A 27,872-nucleotide genomic window follows, 5' to 3' on the forward strand; every position below is an offset into this window, starting at 1 on the left:
GTGTGGCGACGTCATTGACCAGTGTCACCCTGTGCATGCGTGCGGACAGAGTTGTTGATATTTTGGACCAAATGCATTTTTTTTTCACACAAACATGTATCGAATGTTTGGACATCTAAATGATGTATTAAATATAGATGAAAAAACTAATTGCACAGTTAAGTGAGAATCACGAGACGAATATTTTGAGGCTAATTAGTTCATAATTAGCCATAAGTGCTACAGTAACCCATAAAAATGTGCTAATGCCAGATTAATTAGGGTCAAACGATTCGTCTCGCGGTCTTCAGACAACCCGTTCAATGTCCGAGGTGACACGAAAAGACTTTCTTTTTCACGAACACCTGTATAAAGAAGGCCAGGCCGGATGCCGAGATATATACACTAAAACACATGCAGAAATAGAGTATCCCTGATCTACCAGATGATGCATACGACTACCAGGTTGGGTGGAGCAAGCCTTGTGGCCCATGGGCCTCCTACCTGCTGCCATGTACCTGGAGGTGGCAGCATGGTGAAGATCGCTTGGAGGCCGTTGGTCCGGGTGTCCCAGGACCTTGCTTCCAACGGTGCTGCTCCTGAGAAGGCTCTCGGTTTTGAGGGCTCGGTTTGGGGAGACTTTTTTATCCATCACACACCACCACAGCCGCAGGCATGAATATAGTCTAGTGTCTCTTTTTTTTAAAAAAAAAATATTGCAGTTGACTTTTGAATTTTAGATATATGTTTGATCATTTGCTTTATTTAAAAAAAGTTGTGGAATTATTAATTTGATATACTCTATGTATGATTTATAATTTTGCAAATTTAATATTTTTAGTAATACAAATGGCCATATATATGCACATCAAATAAAAAAGATAGAGAAAATACGTAATTGTTTGCTGTTACTATTTCTACCAGATTAGTTTTAGTTTTACGCATATGGTCTATTATGGAAGAGGATCAATAGGAATCCTCGCTAATGGCCTTGTTTGGATAAAGCCAAAATCATAAGGGCATGTACAATGATAATTATTAGCTGACTCTCTCTATTGCTACATATAAGTAAATACGATTGCCAGGTAAGGAAAGAGTGAAATGGTTGTTATGCATGACAACAGCTTAGAGTCTGCTCTTGGCATTTATTTATGAAAATTTTGTTGCACGTTGTAGATTAAAAGGAAATAAGAGTAATTAAAATATATTTTGTAGTATTAATGAAGAAATCATAACTGACTATATCTTTATATATATATTTATAAAATGAGTTAGTATGGCTGACAGTGGATAATAAAAGAGGTAAGAGTTAATAGTAGGCTTTGTCTTTAAACATGTCCTAACTCATCCATATGTGCGAGGCGATATTTTTTTGTCTGCCTATACCAAATATGACTGAAAATATGTATCAAAAATGTCAGATTCTACTACCACACGATCTCCATCTAACATAAAATAACAAAACAAACAAATAATGGGCTAACAGATCCTGAAAGCCCAAATCAAGGCCTATAAAAATTCAACATAGAGAACACAAAAGGCCCATACTTAACAAAAAAAGGCCCACATATATCTGTTTATTAGTAGATGATTTACATAACTGTCATGTATTTTACTACAAAATAGTTTCTCTTTATTTGGCAAATAAGTAGTTACGGATGAGAATTACTGCATTTACATATAAAATTTCCAATATGAAAATATGTAAAGTAATTATGTTATATCTATTTATAAACTACTTGTTACTATTTTACAAGTTTGTTTATATTGAATTCACTAATTCTAGTTCTATACTTCAAATTATTAATAGTTACAGTGGAGCATTATAGTAATTACGTAATTCAGACAGTTGTAATTTTTTCAAAAATGTAATGTAATTACATAATAAATTCAATGGAATTACATAAAAATAAAAATAAAGCCATAGCACTAAAATTGGACATTGTATAACCAAAAGTGAAAAAAAAGATAAATGGGACATTAGTGAAAATGTATGATTTTGTATATCTTAAATGACAACTAACATTAATGAATATTACATAAATGAAAGCTGACAAAGTACCATGCAAGAGATAAAGCTAGGCCTAGCATAATTGCAGTAGCTCTCCCTCCCATGTGTAGCAACATGCAAAATTTAAAGCAATAATAATACGTGAGCCCCGGTAGTAAATAGCCGAATCCACCAAATCAAGTTACAACCTACAGGTTTCAAAACCCAACGGCAAAAAATTGGGTCAGTATAAAGTGTTGATGCAGTAAAAAAATATAAAGCCAACTCGAAAAATAAGCCCAAAAAAAGCCCAAATAACAACCCACTATGATAAATACATGGGCCGGGGGAGCCTAAACTATCAACACAAATCTTAAAGCATATCCAAAGTTCATGAATTTGAAAGAAAACATGCTCAAAATTCTGTCACATGACAGATAGCAATTCCGTAATTTTATTCAAGCCCACATGCATGCACAGGCCGATCGAGGATGAGCCCATCCAAGGAGAGCTAAGTTTGTTGTTATAATTTTATTATCCGAAGAGTTTATGACTATTTATTAATCATGCGCATGTATATACACACTGTCCCTTTTGGTTGATTCTAACAAACGATATAATCCAAAGCATTGCAGAGATCACAGGAATGGATGAGACAGAGGGCCAATAAGCTGAAAGAAAATATTCGCACGATGTTTTGGAATTCAGATGATGTGGTTGAGAGAATGAACCTAGTAGATGCAATCCAACGCTTAGGAATTGGCCACCTCTTTGATGACGAGATAAGCTGCACACTAAGCGACATACACAAAAGTGAATTTACTAGCTCTAGTCTCCATGAGGTTGCTCTTTGGTTTCGCCTGCTTAGGGAGCATGGCCTATGGGTGTCTTCAGGTAGTACTCTCTACATCTTAAAATGATTTACTTTTTAACTATTCTCATTTGTATCACAAAGATTTTATTTGTTGAGCAATTATTGTATTAGAATTTGGTAAAGTAGGGGGCAAAACATTAATACTATGGGACATATATTGGGGTTTAAAAAAGTGAAGAGCACAATAAATGTGATATCATTTCTTAAACAAAATCATTTGTATGATGATATTTTGTACCACTCATATTCATCAATAATATTTGTTAGATTGTCAATGGCATCATCCCTTAGATTCTCTCTTTAGTTTTTATAGCTTTGTATAAACATATGTCAATATATCGATCTATAAAGTTGATATAACAAACACATGTTGGGTTTCGTCATTTGGTAATCTAAACTTTCAGTTATATTTGATGGTTGTAGGTAGGAAAAATTTTATACATCTACCTACGGACTTCAATTTGCCTTATTCAACTATTTTAGCAATTAATCCATGTTTTTTTTGTACTTTGCAATTTTTTATCGAGTCATATGGGTTTATCAAGCTAACATGTATTTGTTTACAGTGCAATTGTGCCCTTATTTGTCTGAGTACTAATCAAACATCAAAACAAAAGAAATATAAGTGGTTAAGAAAAGAAATATTTCTTCTGTATAAGAAAAGGGTATGTATTCAAAAAAATCCAGAATTGAATTAATTATTCACAAACTAAACATTTTATGTATTGCAGATGCATTTAACAGGTTCAAGGGTGACGATGGGAGGTTCATCAGTGAATTAGCTAATGAACCAAGGGGTTTATTAAGTCTATACAATGCAGCTTACCTTCTTACTCACGATGAGCCAGAACTCGAAGAAGCCATATCTTTTTCTAGGCACCATCTAAAATCAATGATGCAGGAAAATAGCCTTAAACTACCTTTAGTTGATCAGGTCAAGCGTGCCCTTCACTTTCCACTACCAAGGGCCTACAAAAGAGCAGAGGCATTGTGTTATTTCTTGGAATATGAACAAGAGGAAGCGCATATTCCGATTCTTTTGGATCTCGCAAAATTAGATTTTAACCTCCTTCAGGGGGTCCATTTGAAGGAGCTGAAAGCTATTTCAGAGTATGTGTCCCTCTTGGAAACATATCTATCAATGAACTAAATAATTATAAGCTTCTTGCATTCACACATATAATATTATTAATGTATATGTTCGATAAGTATATGTTATTTCCTCATTGATCTTATCATGCTATGATAACTTTACATAATTTTAACGGGACGATGGACCTAGCCTAGGGCTCCAGCCATAGTTGCCCTAGGCCTGAGTCCACCCCTCCTAAGTATAACGGTCATCATATATCTTAAGGATATTGTATAAACATGCACTGAAAATACTTTTTATTATTTTAGGTGGTGGAAAGATCCTTATGGATATATTGGGCTAAGCTACCTCAGAGATCGTATGGTAGAGAACTACACATGGACGTACATGATGTTCTATGAGGAAGGCTTGTCAGTCACCCGGATAATTTGTGCCAAGATGTTTGCATTAATAACCATAATGGATGACACGTATGATGCCCATGCCACCATTCAAGAATGCCGGAAGCTAAATGAAGCCATACAAAGGTTGGCTTAGTATGTGTTACACCACTTTATATATGCTACTCTTGACTAGTTCTAATGCAAACTAACCATTTTCATTCCATAGATGGGATGAGAGTGCTATTCCTCTGCTACCTCAGTACTTGAAAAAGTTCTACATTAAATTGTTGAATAATTTCAAGGATTTTGAGAATCAGGTGTCGGTTAATGAGAAGGACCGAGTTGTTTATGCTAAAAAAGAGGTACAACAGTTTCATGTATATTTTTACACATCTATGTTGGCACTACTATTGTATTTTTACACATCTATCTTAAGGATATTATACAACAGTTTCATGTTATTGACTTTGTTGTACAACCTTCATTTAATTTTTCAAACTTGAATATTATGTTTCATAACTTTACATAAGAGTAGTAATATACATGTGCTAACGCAGCTGTTCAATTTAGTAATACAAATAATATATCAAAAATTCCTTTAAATGCAATCATATAACCCAAAAATTCAAAGTTGTTTGTCTATCGAGGATTTATTAATTTGATTATTTAAACAAACACCGATAAAATAACAGTAAACCACCAGTTAATAGTGACTAGTATAGCTTTGCATAATTAATTATAGGTTGTCGCACATTGCAATTACAAGTTCTAAAGTTTGAACGGTACTTCTAGAACTGGCAAGACCAAGTTTATGCACTAATTTTAGAAACATTGCAAGAACAAATTTGTACACTAATTTCAGAATCACTACACTATCACGTTCACATGTTGCAAGCATAATTTTAATTAAATAATTTATTTGTATTATATAATATTAACATAAAATTTAATCTCTGTAAAGCTAAATTTAATGAAAGTTGTTTTATACCAACATGAATTGCATCCATACTACTTTCCGTCTTATTATAATAAATGAAATTTTTTTGATGTTCATATATATCAAATAAACAAAAATAACTTTGCAACTCATAACACATAATATAAAGTCTAAATTTTGTGTGACTTTAGAAAAAAATTCAATTATGTCTTGTTATATTACATAAGAAGTTATTTAAAGGAAATATTAAGTTATAATATAATACCTAAAAAATATTTATCACACAAGTTCGTTTTAGTTTTAAAAAATATATAATAATTTTTAACAACATGAAATTACTAATGATGTTTCAATTAGTTGTGTTTCCGGTTCATTATTATCAGGAGGTGCACATATCTTTCAATGATAAAAAATATTCACTGGTGATGCATCATTTGGCAGATCAAAGAATTTACTTATTTCACACAAAAAGAAAGTGTAAACAAAATATTTCTATAATCTCAAATACTCATTCCTAATTACCAGAGATTTATCTCTGATATTATTATTAGTGATTTGACTATTTGGGCGTCTAACAAGAGTGGTCTAGAGTCTTGATCAAAAATATATTTAGCACAAATGTGGCATGATGTTTAACATGAACTTCAATGTATTGGTATTGTTGTTAGTGTTCTAATGGTGTTTCGTGTCGGCTTGTGAAACTGTGCATGTTGTGCCGATGTTATGATTGAACTTTAATTCTCATATTATATTTATAGAAACTTTTATTATTGAAAAGGTCATATATTTATATTTATATAAATCCTCTAATATATTGAAAGTGTTTGACTCGTTTCTAACTAGAAAGATAATTTCTAGCATATGGAAACTATATAATTGGTAAGATAATTTTAATTTACAAAGTCTCTAATATATGGAAAGCATGCATAAGGAGAGTTGGAGTCCATCCTAATCGTCCTATCTTACAAAGATGATTTTTGCTGTTGGATTTAAAGAACGAATCAAATCAATTGGTGCACTGTACGATAGATATGATGATAATTTTTTTATATTATAAATGGCAGAATAACAAATATGAAGGTATAATTTCCATTTTAGTTTTATTTTTAAGAAAACAATTTGTGATCAACTTTAGAAATGTTAACCATGTTCTTTTGAGTTAAAATAAAAATCAAGGTAGTATGCCAGAATAACAACATTGTGGCCACTGCTGAATTTGTGGTTATTTTCCTGTACTATGCAGTTCCAAAAGCTATCCCATTATTATCTCCAAGAAGCTGAATGGTTACATCAGAATCACGTGCCAAGCTTTCAAGAGCAGGTGGCTTTGTCTACTAAGACTAGTGGAGTGCAGCCAATATGTGTGTCTACTACGATTGGTCGAGGTGATGCAGTAACAAAAGAAGCATTTGAGTGGGCATCAAGCGGTACTGCAATAATAGCATGCGCAAAAATATTGCGCTTCATCAATGACATTGCTGCGTTTAAGGTACAATTTAATTAATTCAACGCGTCCTTATTAAATATGAGCTTTAAATTCATACGTCATTATTCTACATGTTATTTTTCACAATAACCGTACAAATTCATGTTTCTTAAAAAATATCGGAAAAACACATAGTGACCAACACAAGACTATGCACAATTCATTCCGAGTTTGACCATTCATCTTATTTATAAAAGTTTACATAATTATTAATTATTTTATTATAATTTGATTTATACTAAAATTACTTTAAGCATGACTTATAACTTTACATATTTGCACAAAAATTTAATAAGACAAATGGTCAAATATAGATACAATAGATAACTGCGTCAAATAATAAAAGTCAGATGGAGTACATCGTTACATGATGGGTTTAGAGTGATCGGCAATGCTACAAATTTATATTTCATATGTGTGCAGCGTGGCAAGAACAAAGGGGATATCTCTAGCAGTGTGGAATGCTACATGACCAAGAACCAGGTCACAAGTGAGGTCGCTTTCAGCAAGCTCTATTCGCTAATAGAAGATGAATGGAGAACCCTGAACCAGGCCCGTTATGAGCATCACGAGCTTCTCCCCGTGGTGCAACGAGTTGTGAACTTTGCTGTCCCAATAATGTTCTTTTATGATGAGAGGAAGGACGCATACACATTCTCCTCATATCTACATGAGATTGTTAGGAGCCTCTTTGTCAATCCCGTTTCTATGTAAGACCCTCTATATTGTTTTATCTATCCATTTATTGTGCGGTATGTATTACAATAATCTATATTGCATAATTATTTCAGAATTTTTCATAACTATTTGTTTGGATAGAATGCCACATACAAGTTGTCCACACAATTGGAGTTTGGGAAAAATGGTTAACCAACCCACTATAAGCCAGAAAAGACAAAAAAAAAACTTACTATCAAAAAGTAAGACAAGATGTGTCAAATTTTAAGAAATTCGAGAAAACCCTTGATCGCCGTACACCCTTCTTCACTCTTTACGGTACCCACCCACCCTACACACAACTTCGTGTCTTTGGTTGCAAGTGTTACCTTAACTTCTCTGCTATTGTACCCAACAAACTTGCACCCCATCCACCATGTGTATGTTTCTAGGCAATCACCTCCGTGGGATACCTGGGTATACAATATATCGTGTACTGAACTTATCTATATAGGAAAGAGAGTCTCAAGTTATTAAGAAAAATGTAAAGATAGAATATCAAGTTGTGTTGATTAGGCATATGGTAAGGATCCGGGTTCTATATCTAGATTATTGTAACTGATCGTATATAGGTTAGATAGGCTTAGTCTTGTTAGATTAGGTTTATCTGTCCCTCGGTATATAAGGGGGCAACAGGGGATCCTTGAGGGGGCAATGCTTATTACATTGTTCAACCTTTTGTTGCGATCTATTTTCCCATACTGAGATACAATCTCAACAAAAAAATAGGATATTATCTTATTTTGAGAGTTTTAAACTGAGTAATCCCTTGTCTACTGCAACCATTGATTTCTTCTCCTCTCTTGCCACCCCCATAGTATTACTGCCGATCTCAATTGTCGACAGTTGCCACATCAAGTAGGGGTGCAGTGAGGAATTCTTCGGTTTCAATGGATCCTAGCTCAAAAATCATAAAGGTCAAGTTTGCCCTAGGGCAAACCTTCAAGTTCGGTGCCATTCAACTTCAGGCTGATGAGTATGGTGCACTTTCCTTCATGGATTCGGAATCTACCAAGTCAGGAGAGAAAGTGTGCTGATTCAAGCCTAGCACCTCAATGCCACCCAAGGAGAAGATCCAATTTGGGTCTCAATCCACAGAGATATAGCCACCAGAGAGGGATCCGAACCACTTGGGTCAGACTTTAACGGGCAACCGACCATAAAATTCGATGCATCGAACAGTTACAGTAGCACGGAGAGCTTCATTCCCTCATGAGAGATCTTTGTAATGTCTCGATCGATCCAAGATGAGGCAAAAAAACATCAGGAGAAAGAGGCCGCCCAACTGGCCGAGGAGAGGTGCCTATATGAGGTCACCAGCTCCTGCCCATAGCAACAATTTTCTTTTAATATAACACATCCAAGGATTCCTTGGTGATCTTTTAGAGCTATGAGTAGGGCCACGTTCGGTAGGGGATAAGGTATCCAGCGTGAAAAACGTAGTAATAGATTAGTACATGATTAATTAATTATTAATTACAAGAATTAAAAATAGATTAATATTATTTTTAAAAGCAACGTTCCTATAGAATTTTTTTACAAAAACCACACTGCTTAACAGTCAGGAAACGTGCATGTAAAAAATAAGAGAATCTGGATAAATAAGATGGTGTGCTGAACACAGCCTAGGAATACAGCCTAGGTATTCCTATGTTCCTCCGAGTTCCCACGCCAGGTAGCCTAGCATCCAAATGTCTTGTTGAAGAGAGGCTGGGGTCTGTCGATCGCTAGAGGCAGGACAAGTACTCTTTTTCGCCGATAACATTTATCATTAAAAACAAGATTTAGTTAAATTTTTAAAATTCTAACTATATACAATTTCTTAAATGTTTAGTTTAAATGATATTTGTGCACACTCGTGTCGCTTGGCTGAAGCGATGAAGAAAAGTGATATTGTATAATGTGTAAGATCATAATCATGATACTTGTTTTGTAATGAATAATTGGCTTGTAAATTGGTGTCGATGTGTATAACTAATGTGAGTCAGGTTGCGATATCTGTGCTCAGAAAACAGTTGGTTTGTCGTGCAGGTGACATAAGGTCAACTGTGGTCAATGGCGAGGACTGTGACTAAGTTTAGGAAGGAACCGAGGTCTGGATGGTTGGGATACCATGTGACATGGTTGGACTAGAGTTGTGATTCTTGGAGGTCAATATCGATCAACGGTGATATGATCGTGACTAGGCTCAGGAAAGTACTGAGGTCCGGACGATTCGGATGATGATGTTGAATACGAGGTGGCATGTGATAGATGGATACCGTGTGGGATGAAATCATAATGGGCTTGCATGTTGTGTGTGCAAGTGCCCTGAAAAATTAGGAAGAAAATTGGAGATTAATGAATAAAGGAATAAAGGAAAAAAAGAAAAAAAAAGCTCTACAGTGCGTGTGAACAGTGTCGCCAAGTACTGTGGCGAGGTTGAACTCTGAACGTGTGCGTACGTACATACGGTTTGGATGTACCGGGTGGATGCTGTTGGTCCGTCTCGGTCGGTGTCACGCCTACGGCTGTAACAGGAGAGAAGACGGATGACGGGAAGGTGTATTCGGTGGAAGAAGACGGAAGTGAGGATACGTACTTCTATTTTACGTTTTCGGTCTAGGTGTGCGTGAGTTGGGGCCCTGAGGGCGTGGACCAGCTGAGCTGGCTGAGGAGGGAATAAATAAATCCCGTGGCGCTGTAGCGTATCCGGCAAGCTTGATGAAATGAAATGAATCCCGTCAATTCCTGATTCCGGCGTTCTCCCCGCCGGCGACGTGGGACATCACAGTCGGTTCCGGCAAGAATCAAGGAAGCCTACGGGAGCAGCTAGCCGGTTCTATTGATTCTGCATGCATGGCGCAGGCCTACCGGAACAGCTAGCTAGGTAGTTTTGATCTTGCACGTACGATAGGCAGTCCCGGTCGAACTCGTGGCCGCACATGCGCACGGTTTGCTTTCAGCTGCCGAGATATTTTTTTTTATATAAATAGCTAGCGATGGGTTCTCGGTGTGTCTTTCGTGAGAGAAAATTAGAGTCTAGAATTCAATTTCGATTTTAGATACCAGTTGATCATAAAAGTAGAGAGATTCTGTCACGCCTTGAGTTTTACCCTAGCTAAAATTTAATGAAATAATGCATTAAAAATAAATTGTTAATTAAAGTTCAGGAGAAAAGCAGTGTATAAATTTAATTTAATTAATTGGAAGCTTTTCGGGACGTTCTAAAATATCCCGAAAGCATTTTAAATTATTAACAGGATTTAAATTTGAATGCAGTCAATAAAATTTGTTGTAATAAACTTAATAAAAATCAGCAAAATTTGAGACAATTTCTTTCTTTTTTTCTTCTTTCCTTCCTTTTTCTTTTCTTTTTTCCCTCCTTTCTTTCTCCCTTTTTCCTTTTCTTTTTCTCATTTCCTTTTTTTTCTCTCCTCTAGGCCGAACTCCTCCTCCCCTGTCGCACCTCCCCTCTTCCTCTCCCCTGTTGTGCAAATCTCCTCTCCCTCTCCAAGCCGTGAGTCAGCCCACTCCCTCCCCCATGGCCAAACAACCAGCCCCATCTCTATCTCCACCTAAAAAATCAATTACAATTAATTAGGACTCTAATTTTATCCCTTTGACACCTTATCTACCTCCTTTCCCTCTCCTCCCGACCAGCAGCCCGCCGGCCCAGCCAGTCCTTCCCCTGGCCCAGCTTGCCCCTTCCTCTCTCTCCTTTTCCCACATGGGCCGAACAGGCTACAGCCCGAACGCCAGCTCGCCCCGGAGTCCACCTCACCTCCCCCCGTCCCGACCGCCGATAGGTGGGGCCCACCTGTCGGAGGCGTCTCCCTCCTCTGTCCGCACCGTGCCCTCGCGCCCACGCTTCGCCCTTTCCCCCGCACGCGCCTGCGCATTAACCGCCGCGTCGGCCTCTCTATGTGCGGTCGCCGGTCATCGCATGCTCGCCTCGTCGCCACTCAGTTGCGCCCGCGCCACCGCGCCGTGTGGCGGTGCCGCCTCATCGTCGTGCTGCTTAGCGCTGCCGTGCCGCTGCTCGCGCTCTAGCCTGTGCCTCGCCGTCGCGCTGCCGCGTTGCGCCGCCACCGCGCCACCGGTCGCCGCCTCGGCCGTGCTAGCGCCGCTGTGCCCATGCCTCGCCGTCGCGCTGGTTGTGCCTCGCCCGTGCCGTCGCGTTGTCGGTCGAGTCGCTGCTCCGCCTGCGCCACCGCAATCCGTGCCTGCCGCCAACAACCTCCCCTACCTCCTCCGCATCAGACGCGTTGTCGCCAACCGCCAGCCGCGATCCACGCGCCGCCGCGCTAACGACCTCCCCGCCCTACGCGCGGTAGCCGTCACCTATAAATCCCCCTCTCCTAGAGTCGCCGCTACCTTTTTCCACATGTCCCCGAGCCACCGCTGCGCCCATTGCCTCGCCGCCGCCGGCCGAGCTCGCGCCTCATCGCCGTTTGCCGTCGCAGAGCCACATCATCGCCCATTCCCGCTGGACGCCGACTCGTTGCGCCCTTCGCGCCGCCGGTGAGCATCCCCTTCCCCTCTCCCTACTTTTTCTTCCCCATCGGCTGTCGCCGCCAGCCCATGTGCCACCGCCATGTGCGTGCGTCGCTGTTCGCAGCCGACGCGCCATCCTAGCGCCGTCTCCCTCGCCTCACCATCGCTGCAGCGGGCCCCTCGGTCGTTGCCGTCGCGCCGCGCAACGCCAAGCCGTCGTCGTGCCAACGCTGTCGCCAGTCCCCGGCCGTCGTTGCCGTGGTTTCCCCTTCCTCCGTCCTCCTCTGCCTCCTCGCGCACGCGCCACGCTGCCAAGCCGCTGTCGCACACCGCTCCTCCCTCCTCTCCCCGGCCACGCTCGGCGCCGCCTCGATCTCCCCTCTCCTCTTTCTCCCCTGCCATCGCAGCCGCGTCGCACGCCGTCGCCGCGTTGCACGGGGCCATCGCTCGCCGACTCCCTGTCGGGCGTCACAGCCGTCCACCACCCTCCGCCATCACCGTCGCCCTCGCGACGCCATCGCCAAGCTCCCTCCGCCCACACCCGAGCACGCCCGCGCCGCCCCAATCCCTCTCCTTCTCGGCCATGTCTCCACGCCACCGTTCCCCAGTTCGCCGCCATCGCCGTCGTTGCGACGTCGTCGCCCATCGTCGGTTGCCGTCCGCCGCCGCTCGCCGGAGCTCACTGCCGCCGGCGCTCGTCGCCACCAACACCGGCTGCCGCCCACCACCGCCCGCTCCCCTGCTCTGTTCAGCCGCCCCATCCCCCCTCCTCTGCTCTCTCCATCTGCCACCTTGGGCCCACACGTCAGCGTCCCCTCTTCCCTCTCTCACAGTGTTGTGGGCCCGCTCTGTCAGCTCCCCTCTCTCTCTCCCTCAGGGCCCCTTTGTCAGCCCCTGGGCCTCACTGACCAGTGGGCCCAGTGCGTCAGCCGATCCGTTCTCTCTCCTATGCTGGCGTCATGCCTTCGGTTAATTGCGCAATAATTCATTAAGGTTTTCTGTTTAGTTTAAAAACATAGTTAAACTTCTAAAATTCACAGCTAATTCATCTAGTTTCCGTTTAGCTCCATTCAAGTTTCATTAAATCCAAAAAAATACCAAGAATACATTAAAAATAGTTTCTTTCTCTATTTCAGTAGTTTTATAGTCTGTTTTTGCTTGTTTTGCCTTGTTTGTCTTAGGTTTTGACCCCGTCGGAGCGACGTTCGTTCTCGAAGTCATCACCGAAGTTACTCGTGGGTCTGAGCAAGGCAAGTGGCACCCTTCTTTGATCATATTGAACCTATGATTATAAGATTTCCCCGCTTTACATTCAAACATGTATTGTTTTAATCTTATTATTTTATTTATCTATTTGGGCAATTACCTTTATATCCGTGGATCCCCACTTATTATTATTGTTATCCCAGGGTTAATTTGACTAGAAATAGGCTTAGGCAATGCTTAGCCATGCATAGTTCAACTAGCTCACCAATTATTTAATTATTGATTAGACTTTGATAAACCTTTAATGGTTGTGATCATGATTCATTTCCTGATGCGGATTAATGACAACTAAAATATTGCTTATGGTGGGCCGTGGGTACATGGTTTTGAGAGTCGTGCCCATGGCAATTAAGGACCGGTTCTCAGGAAACCTTGGAAGTCTTACACGTACTAACCATAAGCCAGAGTTGGCAACGGTGAGACTTGTAGTCTAGCTTGTCCCTATTCGACGTACCCAGGCAAGGGTGGGTGTGATGGAGTATGAATGAGAATCGTGGTATAACGATGGTCCGATGCTACTTCCGGATTCACCTAGGCACAAGAGGGGGCTGCCTGACTTGGTGTAAAGGAGGGGGCGAAACCTGAACTGTGATGCGGTTGTGTAAAAAGGTTTTATCATGATTTCTGTACTGAGGTATCGTGGTGATATGTTGGGGCATGGTAACATGCTTGGGAGCCATGTCTTGTGGGTAAAGTTGTACACCTCTATAGAGTAAAACTATTCGAATAGCCGTGCCCGCGGTTATTGGGCGAACTGACAGATTCACTGGGATTAGTGAACCTTTTAATAACTTGATGAACATGAAACTGGTTTGACCCTGCGTAGTGTGGTGTAACATTGGTCAGTGGTTTGGGTCTGTCGCAACGTGGTTTAACGTTGGGTAGAAGGTTGACCCTGTTGCAGTGTGGTGTAACGGTGGATAGTGATTTGAGCCTGTTGCAACGTGGTGTAACTTTGGATAGTGGATGATTATTTTAAATGCTTACTTTACTTCTATTCAGTCTATTTTATCTACAGTTTTGCTTACTGCAGTTTTGTGCAATTTAACCTTAGTCTATCCTTGTGACCCTGTTGCATTCATTATTCCCCCTCTCTTAGGTGTTACTTGTTGAGTACGGTGGTTTGTATCAGCCTTGCTTAATTTTTCCCCCACCAGAGCATGTGCCAGAGCCTAAGATAGAAGTCAGAATGTTGTTCCCAAGGCTGAAGTGAGGTTCAGTCCACCGTCAAGAATGCCTGTGGTGTGAGCCGTCATCGCCAGCTGAAGCTGAAGATTAGTTGAGTTTTAGTTTGTTTTCTTTTCCGCTGCATTCGATAATTGTTTTTATTTGTTTTTAAGTCGTGGAACCGTGTGTTAATTTGTTATAGTGTGTACTCGGGCTAATACCTGGACCGAGATTAATGCATGCTATTATTCAGAAATTTGGTGTAAATTTCTGGACGTGACAGATTCAATCTACATATTCTGCTTTCTTCTACTGGCATTTTTTTGATCTCAACGATCTTATCAGTAGTGCACGAACGACGTAACCAGAGGTAATCTTTTATTCTGCAAAAGATTTTTTTGAGGTTCTTGGTTCTACGTACCATTCACCCTTTTCTGATAGGCGTGTTTAAGTCAGTTTTGTTCCTACGAAATGTTGATTCACATCGATGCGGCTGTTTATTCTACCGAACATTCATGTTAATATTATACAGGCGATAATTATATCATCCTTCGTGAACGCCAAAACTTCATTTTAGGAGATTAATCAAACCCATTTTGTTTTACTATTCAAATAATCATCCACATATTTTTACCGATCATTCAAAGTAAAATATTTATCTTTCATGATATTTTTTAATGTCATATATGTTTTACATTTTGGGTTAATGTCAATTTATTAATATTCAATTGAATATTGTGTAATCATATTTAGCTAATCGTATGCATTTAAATCTATAAACAAGGAACTAATATTATAGTACATACATTTATAAATGTCAAATTTCTATCTAATTCCCATCCAATCCTTTGCACAACCATATTTCGTCTTTCACGGGACTGGTGCACTACAAAACTGGTAAAAACGGTCGGTCCAAATTAGAATACAAAAAAAGTTTATTTCAAAATTATAGCATTTCCCTTTGGTAAATGTTTTATTTTCAATTCAAAAAATTTAATTAAGACTCCAGGGTAATGCATTTTTTTCCATCTTTCAAATATATTTTGATTTGACGAACACGGTGTTGGATGAAAAGACCCCAGTTCATATTATTTGAATTTAAATTTCAAACAAAAAGTTAAATTTCCAATTTTGGATCTAAGCTTAAAATTCGAAAACACGCACGGTAGGAGATACGGTGTTAGGTGTACCATCCAGTTACCTGTGTGGGCACAGTAACCGTTTACTGTCGAGATTTTGGATCCTTGTGCACACTTGCTAATTAAACAGCCACCATCACAGTTAACCACACAAGTTGGCTAAACTGGAGTCGACTTGTTCTGTACGGGTGCGATGTTGTGCCACGTGGATCGACGGTGAATCGTAACCAACAGCATTATCTTTATTCTTATGCTTAATTAGGCATAATTTAAACGTCTTATCAGCGATTAAAAAATAATTTATGTGCAAAAATTTTATATGCATGCATATTCTAATAGCCAAGGCTAAAAAATAAATCAAGGAAACATATTAAATAACGCATTACCGTAGAATATTTTTAAATGATGTATCACTATAGAATATTTTTTAGATCATGCAAGGATACAGGTGGCTCCTAATAATAACGAATTAGAAACACAACTAATGAGAAATATCATTACTAATTTCATTTTGTTAAAAACTGTCATATATTTTTTTTAAACTAGAAAGAACTCATGTGATAAATATTCGCTGTGAATTATATGATCACTTAATATTTGATTTAATTATCTTTTCATGCAATATAAGAAGATACGAAGAAATTTATTTTTAAACTCATAATAAATTTAGACTTGAGATTTGCACGGTTGTTTTGTACTTTTGATATATATAATGTCAACAAAATTTTATTTATTATAGGAGGACAGAAGGTTATATGTGTTGCAATTCATGTTTGAATAAAGTGGTTTTCATTAATTTAGCTTTATAGAGCTTAAATTTTATATTAATATCAGATAATGTGAATAAATTATTTAATGAAAATTATCCTTTCAATATGTGAACTTGATATTATAGTGATTTTAAAATTAGTGTATCAAATTATTCTAATGTTTCTGAAATTAGCATATAAACATGCCTTACAAGTTCTGCCATTACTGTTCAAACATGAAAACTCTTAATTTATTACATTGTGATATAACTTATAACTAATATGCATAGCTATAATAGTCATCGTTAGCTGGTAGTTTGCTACTATTTTATCAGATTTGTTTAAATAGTCAAATTAACAAATGCTTGATAGATAAATAAATTCGAATGTTTAGTTTAGGTATGATTGCACTAAAAGTTATAATATTTATTTATATTATTAAATTAGGTCATAGTGTTAGCATGGGTATATTGCTAGTCTTCTTTATAGCTCTGTTGTTGATCGATCGAAAGATGTCAATTATAAGTAAAATATAGGGCGACAGATGATTATAATGTATGTATGGATCTTATCTTCCTATTACTAGTGCTCACAAGGGATAATTTTAACAATAATATAGCTCTGGTAGCCCCTATATTGTTTGAATTTAAATTTCTAATAAAAAGTTAAATGGCCAATTATGGATCCAAGCTTAAATTTCTAAAACACGCACGGTAGTACGTACGGTGTACCGTTCAGCTACCTGTGTCGGCACACCAACCGTCTAGTGTCAGTTACTGTCGAGATTTTGGATCCTTGTTCATACTTGCTAACAGCCACATGGGTTAGGGTCGTTAAATGACACATTTGTAAACGAAAAGAAAAATAGAATAAAAATTTCAGCGATCAGCTAGAAAATAAATTACAATGAAAAACAACCAAAATCAATTCTAAATTTAAGATTAAATTTTTAATTTTGATTTATAAACATAAGCAAAATCGAAAAGAGCACCCAACCAACCACACCAGTTGGGTAAATTGGAGCCGACTTGTTTTGCACGGGTGCGATGTTCTAACACGTGGATGGATGGTGAGTCCGCCCAATCGACTCACCACATCCAAACCAGGTTGCTTCAGAGTGATTGTCTGGCTATTTTATGAAAAAAAGCTAAATGATGTATTTATAAATAAAAAATAATTTTTAATCATCTTCTAAAAACAAAGGTTGAAAATAAACTAAAAAATAAGGTTGAAAAATAAATTTAAGTGAGAAAACCATAAGATCAACTCTAAATTAAAAATTAAAAATTAAAATTTTGGCGGATAAGCAGAAGTAGAAAGATGGAGGTGTCCCTATTCAATACAGGCGCAACTACCACCACCAGCACAAACACCTATATATTCTTATAATCATCTTCTTGTTTAGACTGTTTTGGTGTATGTATTCATGCATGTAATAGGGATGGATATTTTGATGGTGAAAAAAATTAAAAGAAAAGTAAATTTTAGAAGATAGATGTGCTAGTTAACGTATGATTGCATACACATCTTATATTATGAGACGGAGAGAAAATTAGTTACGCATTATTTTGTAAGTGATGGAGTATATATTAAGTATAAGCAAAATGGCTTATTGACGATTAAAAATTAATTCGTTGGTAAACTTTTATAAACGTGTTCTTAACTGACGAAGACATAAACACTATAGATACATCCACGTCTAGACATGATGATTCACATCGATACCTCCGACGCATCCATGCCGCCATAAGCTTTATTTCAAGGTCCTTTTATCCGTGGCCATGCAAGTCAACTCAATTATCAGGTAAGTTTATTATTGAGTTCATATTCATCTTACCATTACCATGGAGATGCGTGCACTCTTGGTTTGCTTAGAAATGATGGATGGGACATGAGGGGGAAGGAGTCGCCCATGCTTGATTTGGACTGCAGGATAGTACCAACTTATGACGACTCGCATGACTTCATGCAGACTTTGTTTTGGGCATGTGAGCACTTAAGAGAAATCTTATCAAGTCTATTTTCAAATGGATCCAACTTATGTCCATATCTTCTCTAGAGCGGCCTTAATCACCATTTTTGTTCGTATACCTCTTTCCGAGTTTGTATTCGGGTGACCATTGGAGGTGATGTATCGGTTGGTAAGGCGTAACGTCCTTGGATCATTGTAATCGAGTTATCTAGTGATCTCACCGAAAGACTGGGAATCTTAGCATATGTACGGCTGAAAAATAATGATAAAAAATTACTAAATTAACTCCAAATGTAAGATTTAAAATTCAAAATTTGGCTTATAATCATAAGTATAGAAGAAAAATGAGGAGCTCTACTTTTGTGGCACATAAGTTACATATTAATAGAGTAATTTTGAATTAAACTATTATCCTAACAAAATAAAAATATGTATTATATTTGAAAATGAAGCGAGTACTAGCTATAAATCGGACGTGGTCATTTTAGATCCAAGAAAGAAGATCCACTCATTGTAAGGCAGAGGGCTTTCGCCCATACTACTAGAATTTTTTGTCATTTGACTTTTTAAAATTTTTCAATAATAGATCTAATTTTTTTTGCCATGCCTCTCTCGCTGATGTATCACAATAATAATATTGGACCAGCAAACTACTCTTGACATGCTAGTATTTTTTTACCATGATAGACGAGACAAAAATATTCGGATATTCAAATAATAAGTTATTGATGAGTTAGTTCAAGGCCGTGTATGAAGAAGAGGTAGGCGGCTAGCTTAAGTAGCTCACCTAGCAATGTCTCCTATTATAAGCGGTGTTTACCTACGATATTGGAAGAAAGGCCGTGCACACGAAGATCAAATATGTAGCAGTGGACATGAAGTTTTAAAAACCAAAAATGATAAAATACTTTTACAAAAATCGTATCACTGCTATTGTACCTTCCACAGCACAATAGGGGCGTGGCCACGTCATTGACCAGTGTCACCCTGTGCATGCATGTGATGGAGTGGCAGATATTTTGGACCAAATGCAGAGTCCTATGGGGCGTTGAGTTTGATAGTTTATTTTCTTACTAACGTCGTATTAAATCTTTGAATATTTAAATAATCTATTAAACATAGATGAAAAAACTAATTACACAGTTAAGGGGGAATCATAAGACAAATCATTTGAGCCTAATTAGTCCATAATTAGCCATAAATACTACAGTAACTCATCTAAATGTGCTAATACCTGATTAATTAGGCTCAAACGATTTGTCTCGTGGTTTTTACATGAAATTTGTTTTTTTTATTCGTGTCCAAACCCATTCAACGTCCGATCAAATATCTGACGTACACTAAAAGACTTTCTTTTCACGGACACGAAGGCCAGGCCGGATGCCAATATATATATACTAAAACACATACACAAATAGAGTATTCCTGATCTACCAGATGATGCATACGGCTACCAGGTTGGGTGGAGCAAGCCTTGTGGCACATGGGCCTCCTACCTGCTGCCATGTACCTGGAGGTGGCAGCATGGTGAAGATCGCTTGGAGGCCGTTGGTCCGGGTGTCCCAGGACCTTGCTTCCAACGGTGCTGCTCCTGAGAAGGCTCTCGGTTTCGAGGGCTCGGTTTGGGGAGACTTTTTTATCCATCACACACCACCACAGCTTCAGGCATGAATATAGTCTAGTGTCTCTTTTTTTTAAAAAAAATATTGCAGTTGACTTTTGAATTTTAATATATGTTTGATCATTTTCTTTATTTTAAAAAGTTGTAGAATTATAAATTATTATTCAATATACTCTATGTGTGTTTAAAGGCTCTACCTTTTAATCATGTCCTAACACATCCATATGTGCTGGTTGATATTTTTATTCAAGCCCATATGCATGCACAGGCCTATCGAGGTTGAGCCCATCCAAGGAGAGCTAAATTTGGTGTTATAATTTTATTATCCAAAGAGTTTATGACTATTTATTAATCATGTGCATGTATATACACACTGTCCCTTTTGGTTGAGGCCGCGTACACTGTCCCTTTTGGTTGAGGCCGCGTTGAGTTCTGAAAAATTTTTGGGAGAGATGTCACATCGACACATACGGTCACATATTTAAAAGTATTAAACATAGTCTAATTACAAAACAAATTTTAGATTCCGCCGGGAAACCGCGAGACAAATCTTTTGAGTCTAATTAATCTTTCATTAGCACATGGTGGTTACTGTAGCATTTATGGCTAATCATGTACTAATTAAGCTCAAAAGATTCGTCTCACGATTTTCCCATAACTGTATCATTAGTTTTAATGTTCATATATATTTAATGCTTCATTTATATGTCTAAAGATTTGATGTAATGTTTTTAGAAAAAGTTTTTGGGAACTAAATAGAGCACGATTCTAACAAACGATATAATCCAAAGCATTGCAGAGATCACAGGAATGGATGAGACAGAGGGCCAATAAGCTGAAAGAAAATATTCGCACGATGTTTCGGAATTCGGATGATGTGGTTGAGCGAATGAACCTAGTAGATGCAATCCAACGCTTAGGAATTGGTCACCTCTTTGAAGACGAGATAAGCTGCACACTAAGCGACATACACAAAAGTGAATTTACTAGCTCTAGTCTCCATGAGGTTGCTCTTTGGTTTCGCCTGCTTAGGGAGCATGGCCTATGGGTGTCTTCAGGTAGTACTATGTACGTCTTAAATTGATTTATTTTTAACTATTCTTATTTGTATATCGTAATTATTTTATTTGTTGATCAATTATTGTATTAGAATTTGATAAAGTATGGGACAAAACATTGGTACTCGAAAATTAGGGGACAAATATATTTTTGAAAAAGTGAAGAGCACGCCAACCGTGATGTCGACAAAATCATTTGTACGATGATGTTTCATACAACGCATATCCATCGATGATATTTCTTAGACTTAGATGTTTGTTAATGGCATCTCTTAGATTTTCTCTCTTTAGGTTCTATAGCTTTGTATAGACATATGTGAATCTATCAATATATAAAGTTGATATAACAAACAAATGCTGGATTTAGCCATTTGGTAATCTAAACTTTCAGTTAATTAGATTTGATAGTTTAGGTAGGCAAAATTTTATACAGCTACCTACGGACTTTAATTTGCCTCATTCAACTATTTTATCCATTAATCCATGTATTTTTTTTGTACTTTGCAATTTTTATGGAGTCATATGGGTTTATCAAGCTAACATGTATTTGTTTACAGTGCAATTGTACCCTTATTTGTTTGAGTCCTAACCAAAACATCATAACAAAAGAAATATATGTGGTTAAGAAAAGAAATGTCTCTTCTGTATAAGAAAGGGCTACGCATTAAAAAAATCCAGAATTGAATTAATTATTCACAAACCAAACATTTTATGTCTTGCAGATGCATTTAACAGGTTCAAGGGTGACGATGGGAGTTTCATCAGTGAAGTAGCTAATGAACCAAGGGGTTTATTAAGTCTATACAATGCAGCTTACCTTCTTACTCACGATGAGCCAGAACTCGAAGAAGCCATATCTTTTTCTAGGCACCATCTAAAATCAATGATGCAGGGAAATAACCTTAAACAACCTTTAGTTTATCAAGTTAGGCGTGCCCTTCAATTTCCACTACCAAGGGCCTACAAAAGAGCAGAGGCATTGTGTTATTTCTTGGAATATGAACAAGAGGAAGGACATATTTCGATTCTTTTGGATCTCGCAAAATTAGATTTTAACCTCCTTCAGGGGATCCATTTGAAGGAGCTGAAAACTATTTCAGAGTATGTGCCTCTCTTGTGTGTGTGAAACATATATTCTACTATCAGGTGTAATTACTCCCTTTACATCTAAGATGCAGAAACAACTCTATACTATTTTCTGCTCTCATCTAGTAGAGAGCACAGATGTCATTAAATTCCATATGAATGATGCAACTATCTATAAAGTTTGTATTTTCTTCTAGGTGAGAGCGGAAACATGTATGAAGGTGTTTATGCACCTTAGACATGAAGGGGGTAGCTAAACCTGGGAGTAGAATACATGCTTCCTATATAGATGAACTAAATAGTTATTACACTACAAGCTGAATGCCCATTCTTTGCTATGGATAAAAGAAATATATTAATATTGCCTAAAATACATACAATGTATTTTTCATTAAATCTGTTATACATATTTTTATAGGGAATATTCACCTTATATCTAGCTATCTATTTAGATTTGATTGCTTCTTAATATTAATAAGTTCAATGAAAAATTTTTAAACTTTATAATGGGAGTAGGTGGGGTGGCAGATTTTGCCACTACTTTTTTTTAAGGAGTATAGATATCAGTCTTACCCAGGCCTCATTCTTTTCGGTTCAAGCCTGTTTTTCTTTAGTTTGTTTTTCAACTGGTAAATTGTTCACTTCATTCGGAAAGTTTCTTTCTATATAGAAGATAATTTTGAATATCAGATAATCCATTTTTCAAATTTTTAATAATTAATACTTAATTAATCATGTGGAAATCATATTTCTAATTTTACATGTGCCTTATTAGCTAGAAAGAACATGGCGTAAAGCTTCCTACATTCACACATATAATATTCTTAATGCATATGTTCGATAAGTATATGTTATTTCCTCATTGATCTTATCATGTGATGTATAATTGGTCATAATATATCTTAAGGATACTATATAAACATGCACTGAAAATACTTTCAACTAATTTTAGGTGGTGGAAAGATCTTTATGGATATATAGGGCTAAGCTATCTCAGGGATCGTATGGTAGAGAACTACACATGGACATACATGATGTTCTATGAGGAAGGTTTGTCAGTCACCCGGATAATTTGTGCCAAGATATTTGCATTAATAACCATAATGGATGACACTTATGATGCCCATGCCACCATCCAAGAATGCCGGAAGCTAAATGAAGCCATACAAAGGTTGGGTTAGTATGTGTTACACCACTCTATATATGCTTTGCTTGACTAGTACTTGCGATGCAAATTAATCATTTTCATTCCACAGATGGGATGAGAGTGCTATTCCTCTGCTACCTGAGTACTTGGAAAAGTTCTACATTAAATTGTTGAATAATTTCAAGGATTTTGAGAATCAAGTGTCGGTTAATGAGAAGGACCGAGTTGCTTATGCTCAAAAAGAGGTACAACAGTTTTATGTATTCTTTTATGCATCTATGTTGGCACTACTTTCTTTTTTGACTTTGTTTTGCACTCTTCATTTAATTTTTAAAATTTGAATATTCTATTTCATAACTTTACATAAGACTAGTCCTATACATGTGCTAACTCTGCTGCTCAATTTAGTAATACAAATAATACATCAAAAATTCTTTCAAATGCAATCATATAACCTAAACATTCAAAGTTGTTTGTTTATCAAGCATCTGTTAAGATTATTATTTAAACAAATATTGACAAAATAGCAGTAAAACGCTAGTTAATAATGACTATTATAGATTTGCATAATTAACTATAGGTTGTCACCCGTAGCAATTATAAGTTTTTACGTTTGGACGGTAATTCCAGAAGTTACATGGCCAAGTTTCTACACTAACTTCAAAAACATTGCAACAACAAATTGTAAACTAATTTCAGAGTCACTGCAATATCAAGATCACATGTTGCAAGGATAATTTTAATTAAATAATTTATTTACACTATCTAATATTGACATAAAAATTAAACTCTCTAAAGCAAAATTTAATGAAAGTTGTTTTATACCAATATGAGTTGTATCCCTACAACTTCCATCTTTTTATAATAAATGAAAATTTGTTGACATGCATATATATCAAATGAACAAACAATTTTGCAACTCTTAAAGAACATGTAATTCAATTTCTAAATTTTTTATGAGTTTAAAAACAATTTTTATTGTGTCTTTTTTATTACATAAGAATATATTTAAAGCAAATATTAAGTGATTTATAATATTTTTCTATGTAGTCTTAAAAAATGTATGACAATTTTTAACAACTTGAAATTACTAGCGATATTTTCATTAGTTGTATTCCCGTTTCATTATTATTAGGAGGTGCATATATATTTCAATGATTAAAAAATATTCTACGGTGATGCATCATTTGAAAGATCAAAGAATTTACGTATTTCACATAAAAAGATCGTGTTAACAAAATATTTTTAGAATCCCAAGTACTCATTTTTAATTGTTGGAGGTTTATTTTTGGTATTATTGTTAGTGATTTGACTATTTGGCCCTCCAACAATAGTAGTCTAGAGCTTCGGTCTATATTATGATTAGTGCAATTGCAATATGGTTTTGAACATGAATTTCATTGTGTTGCTATCATTGTCGGTGTTCGATTGGTGTAATTAAAAAATTGTGTTTGAATTTTTATTCTAAAGTTATTCATTGCATATTTGTAGAATCTTTATGATTAAAAAAATCTATATCTTTGTATAAAGTCCAATATATAGTAAATGTTTGTATTGTTTCTAGTTGGAAAGATAATTTCTAACCGTTAACGCCAAATTTGTCCAATTTGGCGTGCTGAATACACGCTAAGGCCTGAGATTCTCTGCCTCGCTCTAGTGTAAGACCTAAAAATGTGCGAGTGTGCCAATTAGTTTGATCCTGCAATTGATAAAATAAAAAAATAAAACAAGTCGATCGGCTATTGAGTCGATAGGTAACTAAGAATCCAGCCGATAGAATGTTGATGTAGCAGCGTTTAGCCGATAGGCTGACCAATTGGTTGTTGTTAAAGGTTTGGATTGGCTGGAAGCTCGATACAAACCAACTAGCATGTATTCCTCATAAGCCGATGCAACACAAATAACCACGGACCTAAATAAAGCCAATTCATGTAGAAACAATGTAGTAAGATAATCGGCTATTCTATTGATATAAATACGATGAGTAAGCAGATTGGCAGGGATCATTGGGTATAACCAACTGATAATCGACTAAGATCTATAAAATATCTAGTCTAACTTATTAGAAATAATCTTAGAAGATTAGACCAAACTGAGACAGTTCAAGACTATGCCTAGCAAGCTAGATACTAAACAAATCTAAATTGCTATCAGGCCGATGAGCCGATGACTAATAACTTGTTGGCTGAAACTACGATAAAACAATGAGCAAGATGCATCGACCTGATATAAGCTATTTGATAAACTCAATTCAATAGATCAGACCGAACTGGGATAGTATTTATACCCATGGATGGATACTATTCTATATTGGGTACGACAGACGTTTCCTAATAGATAAAAAGAAACACACAAGTCCTGATAGGACTCTAACTCTAGTCCTTATTGGATGTGACACATGTTTACTAATAGATAAAGGAAATAACAAGTCCCGATCAGACACAAAACTTTCCTAGAGATAAAACAAAATTACAAAACTAGGCTTAATTAATAGATAAAATTAAACTGTCAAGCCTTGGTCTTCATGATTTGTTCTTGAACTCGAACTCTTCTGGATAAGTTTTCCACCGGCTGATTGCATCCTTTCCTTATCCGAATCCAATAAGAAATTTGATCAAATTTTGGCGTTAACACTAACATATGGAAACTCTATAATTGGTACGAAATTTATAATTTAGAAAGTCTCTAATATATGGAAAGTCTACCTAAGGAGAGGTAGAGTCCATTCTAACAGTTTGATCTTGCGACGATGATTTTAGCCACATGATTTTAAGAATGATGAACGAAGGACGTAAAATGAGTAAAAAATGTTTATGCACTGCAGAATGGAATATGATGATAAATTTTTTATATCATAAATGGCACAATAACCCATATAATGATATAATGTCCATTTTAGTTTTATTTTTTAGAAAACAATTTGTGATCAACTTTTGAAATGTTAACCATACATGTTCTTTTGAGTCAAAATAAAAAATGATGGTAGTATGTCAAACAACAATATTGTGGCCATTGCTGAATCTGTGGTTATTTTTCTTTACTATGCAGTTCCAAAAGTTATCCCATTATTATCTCATGGAAGCTGAATGGTTACATCAGAATCACATGCCAAGCTTTCAAGAGCAGGTGACTTTGTCTACTAATACCTCGACAGCACAACTAATATGTGTGTCTACAACGATTGGTAGAGGTGATGCAGTAACGAAAGAAGCATTTGAGTGGGCAACAAGCAGTACTGCAATAATAGCATGCGCAAAAATAATACGCTTCATGAATGACATTGCTGCGTTTAAGGTACGATTTAATTAACTAAACTTGTGTTTATTAAATGTGACCTTTAAATTCATGTGTCATTAGTTTGCAAGTTATTTTTCACGATAACTGTGCAATTCATTCTAAGTTTGACAATTTATCTTATTCATAAAAAGTTATGTAATTATTAATAATTATGTTATGATTTAATTTATTACTAAAATTACTTTAAGCGTGACTTATAATTTTACATGTTTGCACAAAAATTTTGAATAAGACAATCGGTCAAATATGATCCAAAAGTCAACTGCGTCAAATAATAAAAGTCAGATGGAGTACATCATTGCATGATGGGTTTAGAGTGATCGGCAATGCTACAAATTTATATTTCATATGTGTGCAGCGTGGCAAGAACAAAGGGGATATCTCTAGCAGTGTGGAATGCTACATGACCGAGAACCAGGTCACAAGTGAGGTCGCTTTCAGCAAGCTCTATTCGCTAATAGAAGATGAATGGAGAACCCTGAACCAGGCCCGTTATGAGCATCACGAGCTTCTTCCCGTGGTGCAACGAGTTGTCAACTTTGCTGTCGCAATAATGTTCTTTTATGATGAGAGGAAGGACGCATACACATTCTCCTCATATCTACAGGAGATTGTTAGGAGCCTCTTTGTCAATCCCGTTTGTATGTAAGATCCTCTATATTGTTTTATCTATCTATTTTGTAACTTATTGTGCGGTATGTATTACAATAATCAATATTGTATAATTATTTTAGAATTTTTCGTAACTATTTATTTGGATAGAGTGCCACCAACAAGTTACCCACACACTTGGAGTTTGGGAAAAATGCTGAACCAAAACCCACTATAAGCCAGAAAGACAAAAAATATTATCAAAAAGTAAGACAAGATGTGTCAACTTTTAGGAAATTGGAGAAACTTAGGTGGTGTTTGGGACTTTTTAGTCCCTTGTCCTATCGAATGTTTGCACGCTTATTATAAACATTAAACGTAGACTATTAATAAAAATCATCCATAATCTTGGACTAATTCGCGAGACGAATCTATTGAGCCTAATTAATTCATGATTAGCCTATGTGATTCTACAGGAAACATGTTATAATTATGAATTAATTAGACTTAAAAAATCATCTCGTGGATTACCACTCATTTATGAAATTAGTTTTTTATTAGTCTATGTTTAATACTTCAAATTAGTATCCAAACATCCGATATGACATGGGGCTACAAAGTTTAGCCACATCTAAACAATCCCTTAAATACAGCCATCCAAATCATTGGGCAACTTCGCCCTGTTATTAGATACTTTCGCTTGTGTCTTTTCGCTTCTGCATATGCTTATAAGCCAAAATTTGAATTTTTAATCTTAGATTTGGAGTTTATTTTAGATTCTTTTATTACCCTTGGCTTTTAAATCGATAAGAATATACATATACATATATATATATATGTATAT

The 27,872-nt window shown here is 36.8% G+C and overlaps 2 protein-coding genes across 2 annotated transcripts; both read left to right on the top strand.

Moving 5' to 3' along the window:
- Positions 1 to 475: 475 nt before the first annotated feature.
- Positions 476 to 7,456, top strand: LOC102702087 (tau-cadinol synthase-like). Its single transcript, XM_006652119.3, has 7 exons — positions 476 to 644; positions 2,597 to 2,863; positions 3,575 to 3,953; positions 4,245 to 4,463; positions 4,546 to 4,681; positions 6,500 to 6,745; positions 7,166 to 7,456. The coding sequence occupies exons 1-7, from the start codon at positions 512 to 514 to the stop codon at positions 7,454 to 7,456; spliced, it is 1,671 nt and encodes a 556-aa protein (XP_006652182.2). The 5' UTR covers positions 476 to 511.
- Positions 7,457 to 19,659: 12,203 nt separating this feature from the next.
- Positions 19,660 to 27,186, top strand: LOC102702367 (tau-cadinol synthase-like). The gene is made up of 7 exons (XM_006652120.3): positions 19,660 to 19,893; positions 20,649 to 20,907; positions 21,630 to 22,008; positions 22,946 to 23,164; positions 23,250 to 23,385; positions 26,189 to 26,434; positions 26,796 to 27,186. Exons 1-7 carry the CDS (start codon positions 19,666 to 19,668, stop codon positions 27,084 to 27,086), a joined length of 1,758 nt encoding a protein of 585 aa, XP_006652183.3. The 5' UTR covers positions 19,660 to 19,665; the 3' UTR covers positions 27,087 to 27,186.
- Positions 27,187 to 27,872: the final 686 nt, after the last annotated feature.

The sequence above is a fragment of the Oryza brachyantha genome, chromosome 4 (assembly GCF_000231095.2).
Source record: "Oryza brachyantha chromosome 4, ObraRS2, whole genome shotgun sequence".
NCBI lineage: Eukaryota > Viridiplantae > Streptophyta > Magnoliopsida > Poales > Poaceae > Oryza > Oryza brachyantha.